At 40.5% G+C, this 19,315-nt stretch overlaps 1 protein-coding gene across 2 annotated transcripts in view; it reads right to left on the bottom strand.

Annotated features, from left to right (window-relative positions):
- The window catches only part of rai14 (retinoic acid induced 14), a 39,904-nt gene extending 22,049 nt beyond the window's left edge, over window positions 1-17,855 (bottom strand). Inside the window, exons 1-2 of one of the 2 annotated variants that reach the window (XM_069163954.1) lie at window positions 17,437-17,855; window positions 15,434-15,515 (exon numbers count right to left, since the gene is read on the bottom strand). In XM_069163954.1, coding sequence (XP_069020055.1) covers window positions 15,434-15,469 — 36 coding nt within the window. In that variant the 5' untranslated portion in view covers window positions 15,470-15,515; window positions 17,437-17,855. The remainder of the gene's footprint in view (window positions 1-15,433; window positions 15,516-17,436) is intronic. The other variant, XM_069163946.1, reaches the window with a different exon arrangement.
- Window positions 17,856-19,315: the final 1,460 nt, after the last annotated feature.

Here is a 19,315-nt window from a genome sequence, read left to right on the forward strand (position 1 = left end):
CAGGCAGTCAATGTGTTGTTCAATCAGCAGGCAAGATACTGAGGCAGTCGGGTATTAAAATTAGTTACAGTTAAGAGCATTGTATAAAAACAGAAACGATAAAGATGTATGTACATTTGAACTCTGTTTCTATTGGGTTTTACCAAAATCCTCAAACAAAATGTAAGAGGAACTTCATGAGTTATTTGTCCACATTATGCAACACATTTAACTGAAACAGAGACAGAACTTGTGTGACACTGACCAGCACTCTCCTTATCTTGTTTTGTGGATACCAGGAAGGGCAGAACCTACTGCTGTAATTGAGTGCCTTTGTGATCCGGAAACAGCAGTTAAACAAACCCAGCCCTAAAAGTGAAAGACTGAATAAAAGGAACAGTCAGGTCTTAAGGATGGTGAAGGGACACTTACTACTTAACAAAAAGTCCCACAGTTATTTTACTTGTTTAAAATGCACCTGAATAGTAATATCAGATTTTAAATAAACAAAACGACAAACAATAACCAACTCCCTAAATGTTTCATGTGACTCTTTATCATTTCGATCCATCTGAATCTACTCATTTTCGCTGTCAAACCCTGAGAGTTAACTCTACATTGCCTGCATGCTTCAGGTGAAGCGCTATGATTGACGAGCCACTTGCCAAGTTGATTTTCATCCGGTGCCTGCTGAGACGATCTCCAGCTTCCCTGAAGCTCTTTTGATCAAACAACTCATTTCTGTCAAATTGAATCCTGCATGCATACCTATTCAATATTCATAGTCTAAATGAATTCATATATTTTTTTTTATATATCTGTTCCAAGATCAGTACATTGAGCTACAGCAGCAGCGAAATATGAAATACCTCCATGAAGCCAACCATCTCGGTGTCCAAGTTTCACTAAAGCAGTAAATGTTAACTCGTGGTATAAGATGATATTTCAGCCCAGTATCACGCCAAAGAATGTAATGGACCCATCGGTCCGCTAGAGCAGTGATTGACAGACTTTGGTACGTGTAGCACTCTTGGTACATGAAGCTCCACCTCGCGGTCCTCCAGAGTCTTAATGAAAGGCCTAAAAATTGGTCCAACTGACCCGTGTCCGAAATATTGCCATCTAATTACGGCAAACAAAAGTCATTACGCACATTACATTACAATTATATATCCATTAGTTGGTAACCATTTAAATATTTTAGAAATAAAATGAGCCTATGCTTAAACATGTAGGGGTTTAACATGATGTCACAGATGACACAATGACTGAAAAGGCAAAATGTTTGTTCAACGCTGGAGTGGAAATGCACTCCGTTGATCGACAGAAGTTTGCTGGAGATACTGTGTGTCTCACAGAGACACGAGAAAAAGCTTTGTTCATGAAAAACCGAGTTTACTGTATACATAAAATGTACCCACCCACGATTTACACAAAATTCAAAGGAGACAGAACAAAGCTGTCATGAAAGGGGCTCAATTATACAAACCTGTGACGACGCGCAGTCACGTTGAAATCAGAGTTGAGTTAGTGAAGGTTTACAATGAAGGGAAACCACAAAAAGAGATGCGTTGTATATATTTGTTCAGAGTTTTGCACTTCATTGGAAGCGCTAGCGGACTAGCAGCACCGCGTACTCGCTTCAGTAGAGATTTGTTCACGCAGTCATTGGTTGTCAGTTGCTTTGTTTCAAGAAACTGCAGAACATTTAGGGCAAAAAAAACAACGAATGGGACGGCGCATTACTCTGTGTCTTCTTACAATTGCCTAGTTGACAACAGTTTTACTCTAAAGATACCCGACTCTTCCAAAGCGTTTACCTCACCTGAACCTCCACTGTGTCCACAGTGTAAAGTCAACATTTCCCTTCTCTACCTAACAGATGTTACTGTTTATGACCATGCCATGTATTATTGCCCAAAGGGGCTTGTAGGACGGAGAGAAACAGTCTTAAAACATCTGCACAACTTAGAGTACTTTTCCACACATCTGCGTCTCAGAAGTTCACCTCCAGTTTTCCTGGTTAATTTCACTTGTCTCCTATTGAGAGGAACTTCCTCTTTGTAAACTGGAGCAGTGCGCCGGTCACGCTGTACAGCAGCAAGAGTCAAAAGCGGGGAAATAACTGATTAAACAATAGGCGATAACATCATTTGTTTGGGATTGTTGCAAACAGTTGGGGAGGTGAAGGGTGTGTGGATCACTCTTACTTTGATTCATCAAAACAATATTAACATAAAATAAACTTCTCTTTCCAAAAAAAACAAAACATCTCGTACGGTTGACATTTGCAGCGAATGCTCCTGTGATTGTCCCATTAACAAGAGCTGCATGGAAGAGAAAAAGTGGAATGGACCCGGCCCAAAATAAATACCCGGCACTCGCACAAATTAGAGGGCAAACACTTATGTACTCTATAGTGTGATCGTGCCTAATGGACTCTGTGATTTTAATAGGCTGAACTAAAAAGAAAATGAAGGGCAGTTATGACAGAGCAGCGTGACATTAGAGTACATCGCACTGGACAGGTTTAAGTGGAGCGGAATGCACTGCTCCACATTCGGCCGCGCGCAGAAGGAGCGTCATCGCAGGGAGGCTGATGAAATAATGCTGTTCTGGCAGAAATGGTGCAAAAATCAGTGCAGGCTTCAACTCCAATAGAAAGTAATTGAACAATGCAAAAAAAAAAAAAAAAAAAAAGAGCTCCACAAGAAAGCGTTGCCTATTTCGTGTGTAAGCTAGCGGGCCACCACGAAGGACAATATTGGCATGAAGTCATTAGAAAACAAGAGATTAAATCAGGTTTACAGTCTGGAGGAATATGTGGCTTTTATTTTTGGTTTTATGGACTAATATTTTTGAAGTATCTATGGTTCGAGGGCATTCCTGACTCCACGACACAGACAAGTGTATTAGTGACTGAGAGCAAGCAGGAAACTAAATATCCACGTCCTGAAGGGACGTCTCTTTCTAAAGAATTAGATAACAGGCGTGGAGAAAAAAAAGCTGATACGAGCTCTTGAAAATGCAGAGAAAAGATATGATTTTTTTTTTTTTTTTTTTTTTTTAGGTTTCGGGTTTGCCACAGTAACACATCATGAGTCACTGATCCTGAGATTATCAACCAATAAGAGCAGTGTTGTTCTGTGTCCAACCAGGAAGTAAAAAGGATTTTCACTTCCTCCCCTGCTTTCTGTTGTTTCCTTTCGCTCCGTCTGCCCGCCTGCTTCTCCTCCGGCTTCTCCCTCTCCTTCTGTCTCTTGTGCTGCAGCTCAGTGTGTTTACAGTGGGATCAGGGTGTGTGTTCCCGCTCTGTCTTTAGCTTTGACACTCATTAAGACGCACAAAGAGTGTTCAGATAACACTAAGTGTTTCTTGTTTGTCCAGGCCCGAGGCCGGCTGCGAGGACAAGAACAAGAGAGCAGCCGACGTGGGACAGAAGTGTAGAAGTAAGGGAGAGGATTTAATGAGTTGAGAAACACATTCTGAGAGTCAAAGATTTTTACAGCGGTATAAATCAGACTTTCTTTTTATTATCCTGTGTTGTTTCATTTCAGAGACTCTCTCTTCCTTACCTCCCTCTTTCCTTCTGTCCCCTCTTCTCCACATGTGTTTCACAGCTTTCGGTTTGTCCGATTTTGAAGTTTTGGAAACAAATTATGTTAACTGCAGCTTCTAGGATTCAGTCATTACTCCAGTTTTACACTGAATGGCAAAGAAAACAGATGCCCATCAAGCGTGTTTGTTAACCTAATGGTTTTTGCATAAACATTTGTGCTTTTTCCGTTTCCCTGAACCTCCTCAGTTCTCAGTAGGAAAAACAAACTTCGATCAGGAAAGAGTAATCACCACATCATATGCTGTATGTTTGTAGAGTTCAACAGCTAAGAGCAGATGGATTTAACAGACAAACATTTACTTTAGACGAACTTGAGGATTTTCCTCAACAAAAAAAACAAAAAAAAATAGAATACAGAATACAATTTGTTCTACTTTGATTTGGACTTTTATGTATATTTCTACACAACTGGTTCAGTTTCACTGGTAAAATTGACCTGATAAGGAAAGACACTGGAAGGCCTTCATCTGTTGTTCGCCAGATCTGCGCACTTCCAGGTCAAACTGAAAAATAAAACCGTTTTCCCAGGAAGATAAGAAAACTTCCAACGCATATCCATGACAAATTTCATTGAAGTCCAGGAATGACTTTTCCAGATGTCTTGTCATGGATTAAAGAGTTGTGCGATGGAGGTTCGAGTTGACAGTGGTACCAAAATCCAAGGTAATAAGACAATGGGGGATGAAAAAAAATACCCTAACAAATTTCATGTTGATTGGGTCAATAATTGTCAGGAAATCTTGTTCTGGATTTAAGTGTTGGAAAAAACGGGCAGACCGACATGCGCTGAGTTGGCTCGGCAAGAAAAACTAAAAAGTCTGTCGTAAAGAGAGATTGTCTGGGAAATAGATAAGACAAAGGAACTCTACAGAGAGACTGATTCGCTGAAAGCCGAAAGGATGGAAAAGAAGTAAAAACAACCGAAGTCAACTCGTGTCAGGTAGAAAAGGAAAAAAACAACCAAAGCAACACAAGATTATTGGGAGGAAACGCCTTTTCTTCCTCACGGTTTCTCAGAGAGGCGAACTGATTTATCACAACACCAACACACAGTTCACACACTAACCCAGATTTGTCTTTTATGCAAATAAGAATCAAGTCGTCTACGGGATTACATGCGGAGATGAGAGATAATAAATACATGCGAAAGAAAAGTAGGTTAGACGGGTGGCAAGAGACGGAGACGACGCGATTTAACTCCAGAGGGGAATCCGGAGCTACACAAGGTAAAAGAATATTCTTTGTTCGAGGGCGGTTCAGAGACGGAGGAGGGCAGGAAGCAGAGGAGAGGATGGAAGAGTTAACGCTGTACAGAAGGAGAGGAAAAGAAACGGTGAAGAAAAGACAGATTGACACATCTGCAGTATCTCTGCCCTTTGATCAGCAGTGGCTGTTAACTTCAAACCTCTTATCTGCAACAAAGCAGATCCTCAAATCTCCTCAAACAATACATCCTTTCTCTCGGGCCACAGCTGAAACCGCTTACTGGCCGCCTCTGTAGCGGGCGCGCACACACACACACACACACACACACACACACACACACACACACACACACACACACTACAATACGTTACGAGACTCTGAGAATGAAACTGAGCAGAGTTAGTGTACAGAACTGTTAAACAAAGACCAGATGGTTTCTTTTATAATGAGAGACGCTGCCATGTATTTCACAATGCTACCCAGTGTGGGCCGCACGTTTAGATAATGAAACTAATTAACAGCATGAGAACATTTCTCTAGTCTGGCAACCGCGTTCAAAAATTCTCCACAATTTTACCCCCACCCCCTCTCCTCATTAAATATATTTTACTCTCAAATCTAGTTATTGCTTGTAGTCCAGTCACCATCTTGCATATTCATGATCACCTTCCAATTGTTTAATTGAGAGAGTACTAGATTTAACATTCCCATAACATCGTCAGACTTACGATGGAGAGTTTGGGAAAACAAATTTAAATAGTAATGGAACATAACCAGAGATTTCACGTTTCAATCTGTTGCCTACATTACCCACAATGCAACCGGTGTGGGTAAATGTCGCCTCGGGACACTAGAATCAGGCCGTTATGAGGAACCGGCTGCAGACGTCTGGCAAGATCACTTCTCTCTTAACAAAAGGCCCACTGATTTTTATATTTATTTCCAAATTCGTAATGTCAGCCACAACCAATCCTTACTCACGTAATCACAATTTATCAGACTCCACGCAGCTCCCTCTGCAACCACAATAGGCTTCACATACAACTTTTTCCCCACATATGCAGTAGTACTCCCCAAGACCTGTAAACAGACTTTTATGTGTAAAAAAAATGGTGGCGTTCCCCTTTATAGACACCAATGAGAACCAGAAGCAGCTTGCTTTTGCACCAACTTTGCCAAGAAGAAGTCTGCCAAGGAGAATTATTGTGTTTTGTTTTTTTAAATGTTTAATTGATTTAAATATATCACACGACTATGTTGGCCTGAAAATCAAGCAGCATTCTGTGTAGTCCATTCAAGTCCTTATTTCAGTTATTTTTTAACCTCATTTGTGTTATCAAAACCACAACTCATTTAGTATTTATAGCATGTTTAACATTCTTGTAAAAACCTTGTCCAATAAAAACTTGAGAAGTGTAGCTGAGAGCGACGTCATGGCAAGCATACCCCAGCAAACACCATGTTCCTACTTTGTACTTTTAGTGTTTCAAAAACTGTAGTGCAGCCCCATTTATAAATCAAAGAATGATGACATCTTGTTACTGTTTTATAAGTGTCTCTCTCTCCGCCTTTCCACTCAGGACAGCGCACACAGAAAAAAGGGAAACACCATCTCATCCGTCGGCTCCCTTACCCGAGCATCACGACTTGATTTAGTTGACCTCACTAATTACTTCTCCTTTACGTGTGCTCTTCTCATAAACGACTAGTGAAGTTACAAGAACGAGGCCACCATGACTGTAGAGTGAACCCCCCCCCCCTCCTCTCCACCCGCAACCATGTGCTCACTCAGATATGCTGTTAATACAGGAACCAGCTCAATGTGGAAAAGTTCAAATGCGATTTCAGACATTGTGACTGTATTCACGCTATATTTTATTGTCCCAAGTGCCGTAACGACTGCCAACCTCCCAAGAATACAGCCAGTAGATTGTCTTTCAGTCTGTAAATACACAGTTTTGTCATTGAAATGTTCTTTTAGTCCGCTTTTAAATTGGAGGATTGCTACAGATGTCCGGTGTAGGACCTGTATGGGGCGAGAAGACCTCCAGTAAAAAAAAAAAAAAAAGCTCTCGTGCAGCACTTCCTCCTCACACAAATAGCCTTTCCTGCCCTATAAATAAACACTGTCGGACTTGGAAAGCAACCAGCCTCATTACGCTCAAGTCAGCAGAGTGGGGAAAAAATACACAGTATCACTCACTTCAGTCAAGATAGGCCGGGCAGTTCAAACACACATGCACACAGTTAGTGTACAGAGTCAAAGTACTGTCGGGTCAAATAAAAAATAAATAAAAAACATTACACAGCCTCTGATCGTTCTGGTGAGCTCCAAGCGCGGCATATTGGGCTAAACTAGTTATATCCATAAACTTGTCTATGACTTTCATCACTTAAATCATTAGACAGAACTAAAAACACACCTCAAACATTTGCAAGCAAAATCATTTCTTGGAAGTAAGTAGCAAATCAAGCCGTGCAATGCCAAAAGTCTCTGTTTTTTCAGGTGAACTGCGTGTAACCCTTTCCTCCATCCATCTTCTAGCGTGAATATTGTTCCAGTTGTTCAGAGAAGGCCAAACTAAACAACCCGTCTAAACCAAGCTGGGGGCTGGGAGCCCGACTTCCCTTCCCACTATCCTGCACTCTTTCTTCCCCATCATCCGCAATTTCTCGTCCTTTATCTTTGTCCTTTTATCATCTCTTCCTTCAATCAGCTGTTGTTCCTTATTATTACTTCACTGTGGTGTTTCTTCATTATTCCTTAAAACTCCTAAACCTTTCAACTGAACTCTCCTCACCCACCCTTATCTGCTTCTATCTTGTTTTACTGGTGCCGTCATTATTATCAGTGATTAGTTGTGCCTGACACCATTACTTCATCTGCATGTAGTGCAGGATGATCGTGTCATGTCTAATGAGTCGTGCCGTGTCGGATGTACCGCGAACAGTTTCCCCAAGAACATTAAACTCGTACGTTCTCGTACGCAGAGCAGCAGGCGAGCACCTTGCATCACCGCTGGTGTCTTCACATCCACGTCAGACAACAAACTAGCCCATGCCCAAACACACACCCACACATAAATGAGCATGCAAACACATGCAGACACTGCAATCACACCCGCCTCCTCTTAGCACACTCGGTGTTTCATACGGTGGCTGATGAGCAGGTTTCAGGCTGTAGTTCATGTACACAGGCGACAAGGAATAGACAGATCCCACGGACACTTCCTGCTTCAATTGAGTCCTTGTTTAAACAGGTCGTAAGCCAGTTTCCTCAGACTTTCCTTGGGATGAATTTAAACTGAGCTTGTGTGGACAAAATCAAGAGGAAAACTTCAGCATAATGAGCGCAGTAGTTAAGTGCAATCAAGTAACTAACCGAGGCGACTAAAGCAGCAGCTACAGACAAGACAAGCACATACAAAAGACTTTTGCCTCTTCATATAGGATTCAACAAAAAAAAAAAAAAAAACATTTTCTATGTGGCCAGATAGATGATTTTCTACCAAAAAAAATAAAATAATCGACTAATCCTTTCAGCTCTATTTCTGTTCATGCCACTGGTTGAGAGGAGCAAAACCCAAGTGACAGTTAGCGGTCTGGTTGGCTGCGTGGTTTCTGAAGCTCCTGACTGTTCTAATTCAATTAAACCGGTAAGCGTTGTGAACCTATATCACCATTACATCATGTGTTTTTATGTCAGCATTGACTATTATTGAATGGTCTCTCTAGTTAGTCTGAATATACTGTATGGAGAAAGTGTGAATAGGGTGATAATTCTCCTCTGGGCTGCTGCATCTCCTGCTGACTATTGACAACACACAGACAGACACACACCCTTCCTCCGCCTCCTCTCGCAGATTAATGCCGGGCTGTCCCGAATGTTTTACTGTCACTCCCAGGACTAATACCCTTTCACTACACCCAGCCAGAACAAACCATTACATGCCAAACCAAGTCAGTCTGGGCCAAATCAAACACGGCCAAGTGGGGATGCTTCTAGCCGTAGTTCAGTAAAAAAAAAAAAAGAAACCTTCTATAACTGAAGGACTGCTGCATTAACATGATGTTTATTTTGTATCATGTTTTATCTTGTAAGCAATATATCCAATGGCTATATTTCCCACGATGTACCGCACTAAGAATCCTGGGAAATTTTTTAGGATTTAATGTCTTCAGCCATTATTTTAGAAATGTTTTCGGATCATCAGCATGCGATTTCCTTTGCAGTGCCGCACCAGTTGACACAGCAGACACATTTCATAACTCCTGATAAGGAGGGCTCCACTCCTTCAATATTTACACAGCCATATTCAGACCGTGTGCACTTTGGAGGTGCCAAAAATACAGCAAACAGTAAATGTGCAGTTCAGTCTCCGGTGTCGTGTAGCTCCGATGAACCGAAGCTACGAAACAGCTGCGTGAAGTGAGAGACGGCGTAATCCACACATCAATTAGACACAGAGGCTGGATGATAACGGGAGGGGGTGTGGGGGGGTGTGTCTGCTGTAGATGCTGGTCTATACACATGGATGTGAATGTATGAATGGGTTTGACAGTGTGTGTGTGTGTGTGTGTGTGCGTGTGCGTGTGCGTGCGTGTAAGCCTCGAGTAATCCCGCTTAGTCTAGCATCTGGAGAAGCGGGTTTAAGCGGTGCGACAGCATGAAGGGCTGGTTTGCGTGTTCAATACTCGTACCGCTGTCAACAATAGGACACGCAGACAACAACACACGCCGATACAGTATGTAGGTGCGTGTGTGTGTGCGTGCGGCTTTCAAAGCCGCGCAGCTAGTAAATAATGAGCTTGGGGGATGGTAGAAGGGTCTGACGGTCAAGAGAAACTGCGGCCGAACAGCATGGACCAAACTGTTAATGTCGTCTCAAAGTTTCGACGGCACGCTGCAGGATTCAATTAAGATTTCTTTCACTAATTCCACGTGATTTTTTTTTTTTTTTCAAGTACTGACAACCAGAACTGAACGTTTGTTTAGATTTGCCGTCAAAATGCAAGCCGCAATCAAAGTTTTCTCAAGTGTTCGACTGTATTTTTTTAAGCAAAGCTCTTCTTGTGTTTTCACAATGTTTTACATTTGAGGTCTTGAGCTTCTTTTGTCAAACAAAAGCGCAGGTTTGTAGAAATATATATCATATTTCGCAAATTATGAGGTTAAGAAAAGTCTTGGGGTATTGCGATCGTCTTGAAAAATTCCTACTCGGCCCTGGTTGTACAGAAGATAAATCTTGATGTTATTCCAACTAAATCTAAAAGAACTCTTCATATAAATAAATAGTATGCTTTGCCTCATATTTGAACAACAACTAATCACCAACAATTGAGTTCAAACTTGAATTTAATGTGGATTAGTGTAATTACCGAAGCAGACCTGGTTATTAATAAACTGAAAGACAACATGGTGCCATTTGAACATCGTCTTATTTTACAAAGGTTGTGTGCCCATCTCAGTTCTTTACATGTGAAGATGCAGAGACATTGACTGACCTGAATATAAATCAAATCAACGACTGACAATTTGAACAGGACAAAGAGAGTAACTGAAGTTATTGATGCGCGCGACTGTTCAGACATGAGCAAAAGCAAAATGCTTCCAAGTCTTGTTGTGGCTTATTGCCAAAGCCGTTCCCAGAAACCAGATTACACCGTCTGCTTGTCTAAAACACTGATCTCTTAACACATGTACACATGTACACACACACACACACACACACACACACAGACAGACAGACACACACTCTCCCCAATTACTACGTTTGTTTGGCTAAATAGGCTTAGTCAAAATGTCATTAATGTATTCTAAAGACATATTCAGGCTGATACAAACATTTCAACACGCCGGTGCAGAGTTTAGCAGACACACATATGAAACTAACAAAACATACACACACACACACACACACACACACACACACACACACACACACACACACACACACACACACACACACACACACACGCACAAAAGAATTCCTCCGATTCATTTTGACCTTGCATAACTACACACCTGCTCCGGTGCTGTCCCCTGTTAGGCGCTGGTATGCACAGAATTTTGGTGGACACATAATGTGACCAAAGTCAAACCAGCACACACTCACACGGATCCCAGTGCAGAAATTGACTGCCGTCATACTCGGTTTATCTTTTCGTGCAACAGAAACACTGTTTAATGTTAAACTTGGAAATGCATCAGCACTTTAAGCGTAGGCGGCGCATTTTCACACTACTTAGCCTCACAGTGCAGCATTTGAGAAAGCTGATCTCCTTAACCTGGTGACACATTCTGCTGAGTCTGCCTGGCTGTACAGTTTTAATCTAGTTTTGCATGGTATTTCTACATTCAAATGTTTTTCCCAACAATCAAACATGCTGCTAGCTCAAGAAAGTAATTCAATCATTCGCCAAACACAATGTGGGCGGAAAGATCTGTTTTTCTCACATTTAACAGAGGAGATGACATAAGTGTAGTAAAGCCACGGCGGAGAAATGTTGACTTAATTAAGTGGCTTTTCATTCAAACACAGTTTTCTGTGCCAGCAGTGACATATTTGAGTTTTTCTGTCATTGTATTTTGATGACTGAGACAAATCTCGGAGATCTGTTTGTTCCTATGACGATAAGCAGTAATTAAAGATGTGTTTTTGGACTTCGCTTCTCAGAGATCCAAACAGTGTGTCGTCAGTCAGCTGGCAGTTTTAGAGCGAGCCTGTTCCATTAGCTTTTCCTACAGCTTTGACCGCAGTCATGTGATGCCTAGAGCGGGATTGAGATCATTAGTCATCACTATGTTTTTTTGCATAGTTTTTTTTTAACTTGTGAGTGTGATATGAAATATACATTCATGGGTAAAAGAACGTTTTCCATGGGAAAAATCAGCTTCCCAAAAAGAAACCACACTGCCACAGCTTTGGCTCTCTGGCGGAACAATCACTGCTGGTTGATGGAAAACCCGTCACTTACTGTGAAACGCTTGTGATTTTTCACAGGAATGTCGCTGTGAACACACCGGTTGTAACACTGCTAATGCAACGCCTGTCACCGATTGGCCCAAGGATCAATCACCATTGTGTTACCTCATTCACAGATAGACGTTATTTCGACACAAAATCTTCGAGATTGTTCCTATAAATATATTCTCTAACCCTGTGAAATTAAAAGCTTTTTAAACACCATACAAACTTTCAACTTTTTATCCAGGTAGCCAGGCATTTAACAAGACGCACAAAGGCATTCGAAAACATACAAATAAGATGAGTAGAGATCAAACAATAACCTACAAAACATTATATGAAATAGAAATAGAAAAAAAAAAAAAAAAAAAAGCACCGAAACCAGATCAAAGACTCCTCGCATGAGACTGAAGAGGCGGAGTCTTTCATTCGAGAATGGTATATTGGGTGATCTGGTGTTGTGCGCATTCTTTATCGCCCTCCTCGTAACTATCGCCATCACTGAATACTGAGTTTAATATTCAAACCCTAAGATATCATTCGTCTATAAAATGTATTTATATAATAGAAAATTCTGCATGTCAGGTGTTACGCAATTCCTGCAGGTCAGCATTAAATATTTCTCATGTTTTGAAAAATTCAGGATGTGAAATAGATTAAGGTGTGCGGGTCTGACCTGTGTGTGTGTGTGTGTGTGTGTGTGTGTGTGTGTGTGTGTGTGTGTGTGTGTGTGTGTGTGTGTGTGTGTGTGTGTGTGTAAGTAATCTGGAATTAAACAGGTAACATTAATCATTGTGCTTATGTGTTTTCATGTTGTGTAAACATGTCTGAATGATATAATTGATATTTTAGGATGCACTAATACTCCGATGGAAAAATGTTAACGTTGCCTTAACAGACGGCATTTAAACAGGTCAGTGCTGGAATATTTTTAATAGCTGTCAACTACATTGTAGTCTGGCTCGTGATAATTTGATTTACATTATTATCCCTCTATAAATAAAAAAAATGTAAAATGTAATTAAGGTTTTATTATCTGGCGTTATCATCGAGCTGTTGAGCGTCCCATATCACATAACCATCATAAAACATCCTGTTCTCTTCTCTCTGGCCTCATGCAGAGAGGTGTTCAAGTAAAGGTTTGGCTCACTGACTCATTCAGTTCACCGAGCTGGCGGAGGATCCTTCAAATCAAGCATTTAGCAAAGATTTGACACTGAATCACAGATTCCATTGCACATTATCTGGAAAGGTCTTTGCTTCATCGAGGAGTTATTTACGTAAGTTTCTGTTATTTTGTAAAAAAAAAATAAAAAAAAATGAAGGCCTGGTTTTGGGGGGAACATTCCTGAGTAATCTATCACTGACACTCGCAGCCTGAAATAGAACTAGAGATATTTTTCTTTCTATTACGGTTGTTCAAGGTTTCTATAAAAAGCAGTGGAATGACTGTTGGCTAGGTTCAACATGTCGGCCTGTAAAACTTTTTATTTATTTTTTTCTGCATATCATAATCGTAACCATTAATTTGAATCACTAAGTGAGGACTGCAATACTGGGGGTGTTTAGCCCAAGTTTATTTTGCATGCAAATGACTGTCGTGTGCCATACTGAAGGTTCCTTGTTTTTAAAAATATATGAGGGTAAAACTTTAATCTTGAATCTCAGAATATAACTGGCTACATACAGGATAATGGACTACTCCAGTATGCAGCAATAAACTGTTTTCTAAATGTAGGATAATCAATAAAAAAACAGTTTGACAAACTTCCACTCAGGGTGTTATATTGATTTGAGTGATTGGCAGGGCATAAAACGTGAAAAACAAAGAAATAAACGTGCTTTCGCATTCAGATCAGTTTTTAAATGATGGCATACCATATAGATGCCCTATTACGGTCATAAGACAGAAAACCGTTATCACTAGTTTGCTTGTGACTAATGCAGCGCAGCACTTTTCTGTTCCAAACTGCATCGTATCAACATACAGATATGAAAATGGGAGATTTATTTCATGAAACGGGAGACAAACCGAACAATTATCCAAGCGATCAAAGTGCGACAATCTACGTGGGTGGGAGGTCTGCAAAGGCCTGCACGGCAGCCAATGGCACATCAGTTGTGTTTCTAAGCAACATTCACATCCACTGCTCTTCCTCGTCTTCTCTCATGCCGCCTACGACTGCCTATTTTAGTGAGGATGAGCATTTCACTCCAAAAGGATCTCAAACATTTTACAACTGCTACTGTACAATACTGTTTTTTTTTGTTTTTTTTCCACTGTAAAACGCATGGACGAGGCAGACCTCATCCATCTTACTCGCGAAAAAGGAACTATTTGACCGATGCAGCCCAACACTGGAATCAATGTTTCCCAGAACAATGGACGCTATTGTGTTCCCCCACATAGCTGACTGAATTTGCAGTAATTTACTAATATTAGGCACAACGGCCATGTAAAATGGCAGGCATCCCTCCCCCGCCCCCCATTTTTGTCAGTTTCTCTTGTATATGTATATCTCTTGTATTTATATTCCTTATGAGCAATTGTGACTGCACATTTGAATGATTTCGTAGGTGTTCTACAGGTGGGTCTCGGGGGGGGTTTGATCAGCTCTCCACTTGCAGACATGCGGCTCTCTACACAGTAATCCCTGCTGTAGTTATGCTTCACAGTATGTTGTGGGTATAATTGAATAAAAGCAGGGATATACTCCGCCTAATTCTTCCTGCGCGGGACAGTCTCGCTCTCTGTCTCAGCAGAACATGCCATTTAACCGGAGCTCACCATCCCGCCCCACCGCAAACTCTTAATCTCATGGAAACTGTCTACATAAACAAAGTGTCTCCTTAACTTCACATTCTTCATTCCACTCGCCGACTTCTTTACTTCTGACACGCCCTTCATCGCTTAAAACTCATCCCATTCATCACACAGCCCTCCAGACTTTTCCTGTCTGGCGTTTGGCTCTGTGTCATTAGGGTCACCGTGACAACAGATGAGTCAGACGTTGCGGAGACGCCTCACTTCCTGTGAGTTGTGGAGCATCTCAGACTGGGACTGAACCAGCATGAAGTTTCTCCCAAAAGACTGATTCATAGTCAGCAGGATCAAATCCTCATCTGGAGCAGTGACTCTGCACTGATGAGGTCTTTGCGGGATTAATAGCACACACAAAAAAAAAAAAATCCATGTCACAACGTCGAGTCATTTTCCAACACGACTCAATATAAAAGGTTTCTATGTTATCTGTTTGTATAAAGGTCTGCATCATATCACGCCGTAAATGAGTTTCACAACGTCGTGACCTCCTTTTAAGGCCGTAACGTTGTCATGACACGCACAACAGGAGCTGACACGTGAAATCCAGCATGCAACACTTTTTCTGTTTACAAGAGCTCTAAACGCATTACTCGGACGTAATCATTAAACCCTATTTATTTTTTTCCCGAACCTATTTATTCTTTCTCAAAAATATCCACAAACCACGAGGAGCTGCTGACCCCCAAAGTTATAGAAATTCAGCCAAAAATCATTTCCCAACTGCTCGAGCCATGCATACATAGACAATGAGTCATCCATGCAGACATACACATGTGCACACATGGGTTGCATGCACACACAATTTACATAGTCGTGAACACATGTTGCAGTACTCACATCAGTTTTTCTAAACTTGGCTTTGAGGCTCTTCATGTTCAGTCTGATCCATGCAGTCACTCACTCAATCGCTCAGTTGAGGCTGCGAAGAAAAAAAACAAAAACAAGCACACAGACGTTTAAACTTAGCCGCATTGCTGTTAGCTCCTATTTCAGATGTGATTTAGTGTTTCTGAAGACTGAAGTACTTGACTTATGAAGTATTTTGTAACGTTATATCCGCACAAGCTACCGTCAGTATGGGATGTAAATATGGAGTGCATCAGCAGTGATTTATTGTGAATAAATGAACAATTTGCCTTTCAAAAAGTAAAACCTGGTGTTTATTAAAGCCTCATTAGCAGCACGGCTTCCAGTGCAACAGTAACAGACTATAGATTTATGCTTGAACTGTGACAAACCTGAAGTACATTTAACTTATTCCTCTTTGATTAATGAGCAGTTTTGGGAACGGACTTACCACATGCAAACCTAATTTAAACCTGTTGCTGAAAATGGTATCTGGCTTTGTATTGTTTCCTATAAGGATGTTATAAATCACCACTGACCCCCTGGGGATGCCTGGTGGCGACGGTATTTTTGTGCCCTAACCGCCTGAAGCAAAATCACATTTTTTTTTTAATGCCAGAAATGACCTTGTCGATGATTTATCCCCAAAATATCCTTTGAAACATTTCCAGTCAAAATTAAGCTTCAGGTTCAGGGTCCTCTGTGTCTGCTTGTATTTCATCTGCGAGCACCATGTGAGCAATTTGAGACTTGTTGCGATGATTATTGGCAGTGTGGTCTGGAGGAGTAACAGTTTTAAATTCATAAAGACTTTGAAGATACAAAGTCAGGAAGAGTTATTCAGATCTCAGTCTTTAGTTTTATGTGGGAAGACGGTAATGTTTACGAGAAATGCAACAATTAGTTGATAAATCGATTAGTTGGTTGACAGAAATGGAACGGGCAACTTTTTTGGAAAATGCATTAATTGTTTTTGAGACATTTTCTTATGGAATAATATATAAATTCTCTAATTACAGCACCGTTGATGTGAATATTTTCTTGTACTTTTAGTCCTCCGCGATAATAAAAAAAAGTCTCTTATGGTTGAGGACTGTTGGTCGAGACAAAACAAGACATTTTGGGCTGCACCTTCGGCTATTGGGAAACACAATTCGACATTTCTTTTTCCAATTTTCTGACATCTAAAAGACTAAAGCAGGTAATCTTTTTACCTATGCAATGATTAATCATAGCCCTAATGTATACTAGGTGGATGTGTAATGAAGAGCCATGTCCAGAGCTCTTCTGGCAACATTCAACCCAGTCAAATTAATGTGCGTGTGTGTATACATACATATATATATATATATATATATGTATGTATACACACACGCATATATATATATATATATATATATATATATATATATATATATATATATATATATATATAAGAAGCAACAGCAGTCCATCAGTGACTTTGTATGCAAAAATCAAGAAGTGGTAGTAGACTGAACATTTCTCTGTAGATATCAGAAGCTCATTTACAAAATGAAGGGGAATGTGTTTTCTCAGATGCCCCTGCTGAAGGAGAGCAAACTTTACAGCGGAATCTATTGTCAAACTATTGTTATTGCACGAATTGAATTGCTGCCAAAAAAAAAAAAAAAAAAAAAAGCAGTTCAGACCTGAGCGTAAGCTGTGCATATTTGCATGCCGCTCATTAAACAGCACGATCGCCGTGAATACGCGAACAAACGCGGGTAAAAGCTGCGACCCGTTTTGCACCAGAAAGCAGGCTGTGAAATGTAGGCGCCGTGCATCCTTGTCCAACAAAACAATACGAGAGTGGACGCTTTGTAATTGCGCCGCGGGACAGCACGGGAGCTGTGCCCGTCTCATTCAACCGCCGAGACTCCCAAACACTAAGTTTTGAGAGGCTCTTACGTAAAACAAAAACGCGAACGCATCCTTGAAACCAAATCGCATGGAAAACACCGGACAAGACTTACCCTGCTGCGTGTTGGGAGTCGCAGGAAGGCTGGACACATAAAAGAGAAGACAACCGCTCTTTTTTTTTTTTTTTTTTCCTTCTTCTTTTTTTTTTTTTTTTTTTTTTTTTTTTTTTTTCTTTTAAAGCCTAAAACAGTTTTGCTCGTGAACAAGTGAGAAACCAGCGAGCCTTCGTGAAGCAGGAGGATGCGTGAAGGAGGAGAAAACAGCACGACGCGACGCGGTGGCTCGGCTCGGCTCGGCTCGGCCAGCATACATTAAAAGTTGAGCTGTTCGCGGACTCCCGGTTGTCCAACTCTCTCTCTCTCTCTCTCTCTCTCTCAGGACTCAGCGGCTGCTGCCCGGTTTAGGAAAGTGACGTCACGCTCCCTGCGCTCTCGTGACCGCAGCAAGCGAGCCTCCTCTTCTATTCTCCATTGTGCCCCATTCATGTTGCGGTTAAAGGGGTATTCCCCACAAAACCTCACTCTCACGGCTCAAATAGAATCAAGTAGAATATGAGTAGATTTGTTCAAGTGCTGCACTTTCATTCTGAGGTACTTGTAATTTACACTACTTACTTATTATTATATTATATTATATAGTATTTCTATTTGATGCTGCTTTCTACCTCCAAAGGTAAACTTTAGAGGGAACTATTGTGGCTACTTTCTACCCCGCTACTTTTTATTCATCAACTTGCTTCTAGTTGCTTTTAAGATGGAGATTTGACACAATCTATAATATAAAAATCTTAAAAAAAAAAAAAAATACATCACGTCAATTGGAGAACGAGAAAGATTAGACTGATTTTCCAACCTTTTTGGCCTCTGACGTTTAGCTTCTCGTCGTGTAGTCAGGGCCACATTTCAGATGTCTGAGTTGTTAACAGCACCACCAAATAGTAATTTATCCTTCTAAACCTTTCACATGGTTTAATTCCAATAAATGTTCCAAAGATCCAATATCTCACAAAAAAAAAAATCAAAGATCAGAGAAAAAAGTCAAAAAATGTAAAACAGATTTGTGGATCAGAACTTAGTTTTTTCTTCTTTCTCTCTCGGTAATCATCTGACGACCCCTCAGATGGATCTGCTGTCTCTGGATAGAAAACTGGTTATTAAGTAGTTCAAACTAGCTCCACCCGCAGCAGATACAACAGTAACATGCTGCTTACACACCGATGCTTTAGTATTAATAATACAATTCTGTCATATAGGCCTTAGTCAGAGGAGCCAAACCAGTAGTTTTGATACTACTAAAAATACAATATTTTGCTCCTAAATTGAACTTTGACTTTTAATGAAGTATTGTAATGGAGTATGGAGTCTGCTGCTGTTTTACTACTTTTATTGAAGTAAAGGATCTGAATACATTTTTCATCACTGAGTAGAATGCAAGAGAAGATGTCTTACTGCTTCACTAAACTGCTACATTATGTAAATTTGCTGTAGGTTATATGTTTGAAGACATTTTTGACTGGATCTCTGCAGTAAGCTTCTGGTTCAGCCATGAAATTTACTTTTGCAAAGATATAATAATGTTTAGTTTTGTTCAACCCTGTCAGAGATAGTATTCATTTTTCAGTGTTGTTGAACTGAGCTGCATTTCATTGCCATTTTTCTAATATTTTGACCAACACATTTACAAATATTTGAACCACATTTCAACACTACTGCAGTCCAGCAAAGCCATCTAATAGCTCATAGACAGTAAAAAAAAAAAAAAAAAAAAAGACAATCTGTTCAGCTGGGTTTGAGCTATCCTGACTTTCTGTCCCTAATATAGGTCAAGATCCACAAATCTGAATCCTATATTTCACAAATTGCATCTCAGACTTGACAAAGCTCCTCAAAACCCACAAGATATTTAAATATTTTGACAAAAGGTGCAGTATTC

Source organism: Embiotoca jacksoni, unplaced genomic scaffold (genome assembly GCF_022577435.1).
Source record: "Embiotoca jacksoni isolate LCO1_2020_lvr unplaced genomic scaffold, fEmbJac1.0.p SCAF_10, whole genome shotgun sequence".
Taxonomy (NCBI): Eukaryota; Metazoa; Chordata; class Actinopteri; family Embiotocidae; genus Embiotoca; species Embiotoca jacksoni.